A 2,206-nucleotide genomic window follows, 5' to 3' on the forward strand; every position below is an offset into this window, starting at 1 on the left:
GATAAGTTCCCTGTGAAGTGGTAAAGAGGACTTATTTAGATCTTGTCAAGGAAAGAAACTCAGCATTTTTATAAAAACGACCGACATTAGAGGCCATACCCATTTTGATGAACACAAAGGAGATTTGTGACAATATTTACACATAGGTAAGTTTCTGAACATGGGACATTCTATGACTGAGAATGAAGTTATGAAGGTTTTTATGCAATTTAATTTTTGTTTTCTCTAGCTTTGATAGAAAAAAACGAAATGAACAAATCAATGGAAATAGAGTTCATTCTGCTTGGACTGACAAATGACCCTCTCTTGCAAATTGTGATTTTCCTGTTTCTGTTCTTCAACTACATCTTGAGTCTGATGGGGAACTTAATCATCATCCTTCTCACCATGCTGGATCCTCATCTCAAGACACCAATGTATTTCTTCCTTCGAAATTTTTCCTTCTTAGAGGTTTCATTCACAACCATATGCATTCCACGATTCTTGATAAGCATTCTAACTGGAAACAAAACAATTTCCTACAATGGTTGTGCATCTCAGTTATTTTTCTTTCTTTTGTTAGGCGTTACAGAGTTTTACCTTTTGGCTGCCATGTCCTATGACCGATATGTTGCCATCTGCAAACCCTTGCATTACCCAATCATTATGAACAGTAAAATGTGCTATCAGCTTGTACTCAGCTCCTGGGTAACTGGCTTCCTCATCATATTTCCCCCTTTGGTCTTGGGACTCAAGCTGGATTTCTGTGCTTCCAAAACTATTAATCACTTCCTCTGTGACACTTCTCCTATCCTGCAGCTCTCTTGCACAGATACACGTTTCATAGAACTTATGGCTTTTATCTTAGCTGTCGTGACACTTGTGGTCACTTTGTTGTTAGTGAGTCTGTCTTACACATACATCATCAAAACCATTCTAAAATTCCCATCTGTTCAACAACGAGCAAAGGCCTTTTCCACCTGTTCCTCACACATGGTTGTTGTCTCTATTACTTACGGTAGCTGTATGTTTATGTATATGAAACCATCAGCAAAGGAAAGAGTGGCTTTAACTAAAGGTGTAGCTGTACTCAACACCTCTGTTGCTCCTTTACTAAACCCCTTCATTTACACCCTAAGGAATCAGCAGGTGAAAGAAGCTCTCAAGGATATGCTTCAAAGGTTTTGTTATTTTCAAAACAATGACACAAAATTTGGATATAAATAATACATTGTTGAAAGATGAATGAAAAAAGTTGAATGCAACTTTCAATTCCTTATTCATGTCTATGCCATTTCTCCCGTCAGTGATCTGTGTCGTATTAGCTTTACCAAGTCTTCTTGGTCTGTTCACTCTGTCTGTTCTTATTTCTGAGTAAATCTTTGTACTCCTTATTAGTAAACTACCTTCTTCAATCCAGAATCTTAAATTCCATCTTTGACTAGAAATATCTCTTTTCATAAATGATACTTTCATGTGTGGACCAAATGCTTTCTAGAAATGAACCTTGCTGGATATACTTAGTTAATTTTCTCAACATATGTGCCAATTGATAACCATTGCATCTGCTCCTAAGAATTTTGGTGTGCTAACACTGTGAGGGAGACATTCAAAGCGTGATCATTATTATATCTTGTAACTGTACTTGAAATGAAAAAGAGATAGAAATCTGATTAATTTTAAAGATCAAAGCGGCCTTTCGAGAGAAATCACCATTTATGCTTAACCTTGAAAGAAGAATAAAGAAATAAAAGTTTCATAGTTGCTATAAACAGAGTTATAAAATGTACAAAGTAACTGAGATTCTGCTAAATAATTTTCACCTGGAGAGTTATAATGGTTACCTATATGGTACTTGTAAACATTATCAGTTATTGTTTTGTGTAGAAATAATTGAACTGCAGGTTTTGGTTAAAATTGCCTATATTACGTTATAGTCTTAGGCCCAGAAATGATAGTAACTCATGGAAGAAATTCAAGGTATAACTTACTTAAAACTGGGTTTTGGGATCATTTCATTCATTTTAAAACATTTGTACGTTAAAAATGTTCTGATCCATTATGGATGTTTGATTTAATCAAATTTATTGTGTACCTCATATAAAAGTGCATATAATCATTTTAAACCAGTGGATTTGGACAAACAGTGACACCCTAGTAACCATAAAGATAGAGCATGTTACATCACGCTGGATAATCCCGGTGCCCCTTCCTGGTCATCCTCCCT

General features: G+C 35.5%; 1 protein-coding gene across 1 annotated transcript; it reads left to right on the forward strand.

Annotated features, from left to right (window-relative positions):
• Positions 1–249: 249 nt before the first annotated feature.
• Positions 250–1,206, forward strand: LOC103551535 (olfactory receptor 6C6-like). The gene has a single exon (XM_008521050.2). The coding sequence runs from the start codon at positions 250–252 to the stop codon at positions 1,204–1,206; it is 957 nt and encodes a 318-aa protein (XP_008519272.2).
• Positions 1,207–2,206: the final 1,000 nt, after the last annotated feature.

The sequence above is a fragment of the Equus przewalskii genome, chromosome 5 (assembly GCF_037783145.1).
Source record: "Equus przewalskii isolate Varuska chromosome 5, EquPr2, whole genome shotgun sequence".
In the NCBI taxonomy this organism is placed as follows: Eukaryota; Metazoa; Chordata; class Mammalia; order Perissodactyla; family Equidae; genus Equus; species Equus przewalskii.

Excerpts from the sequence above, each read along its gene's own strand:
- LOC103551535 (XM_008521050.2), top strand. The coding sequence starts at position 250 with ATGAACAAATCAATGGAAATAGAGTTCATTCTGCTTGGACTGACAAAT.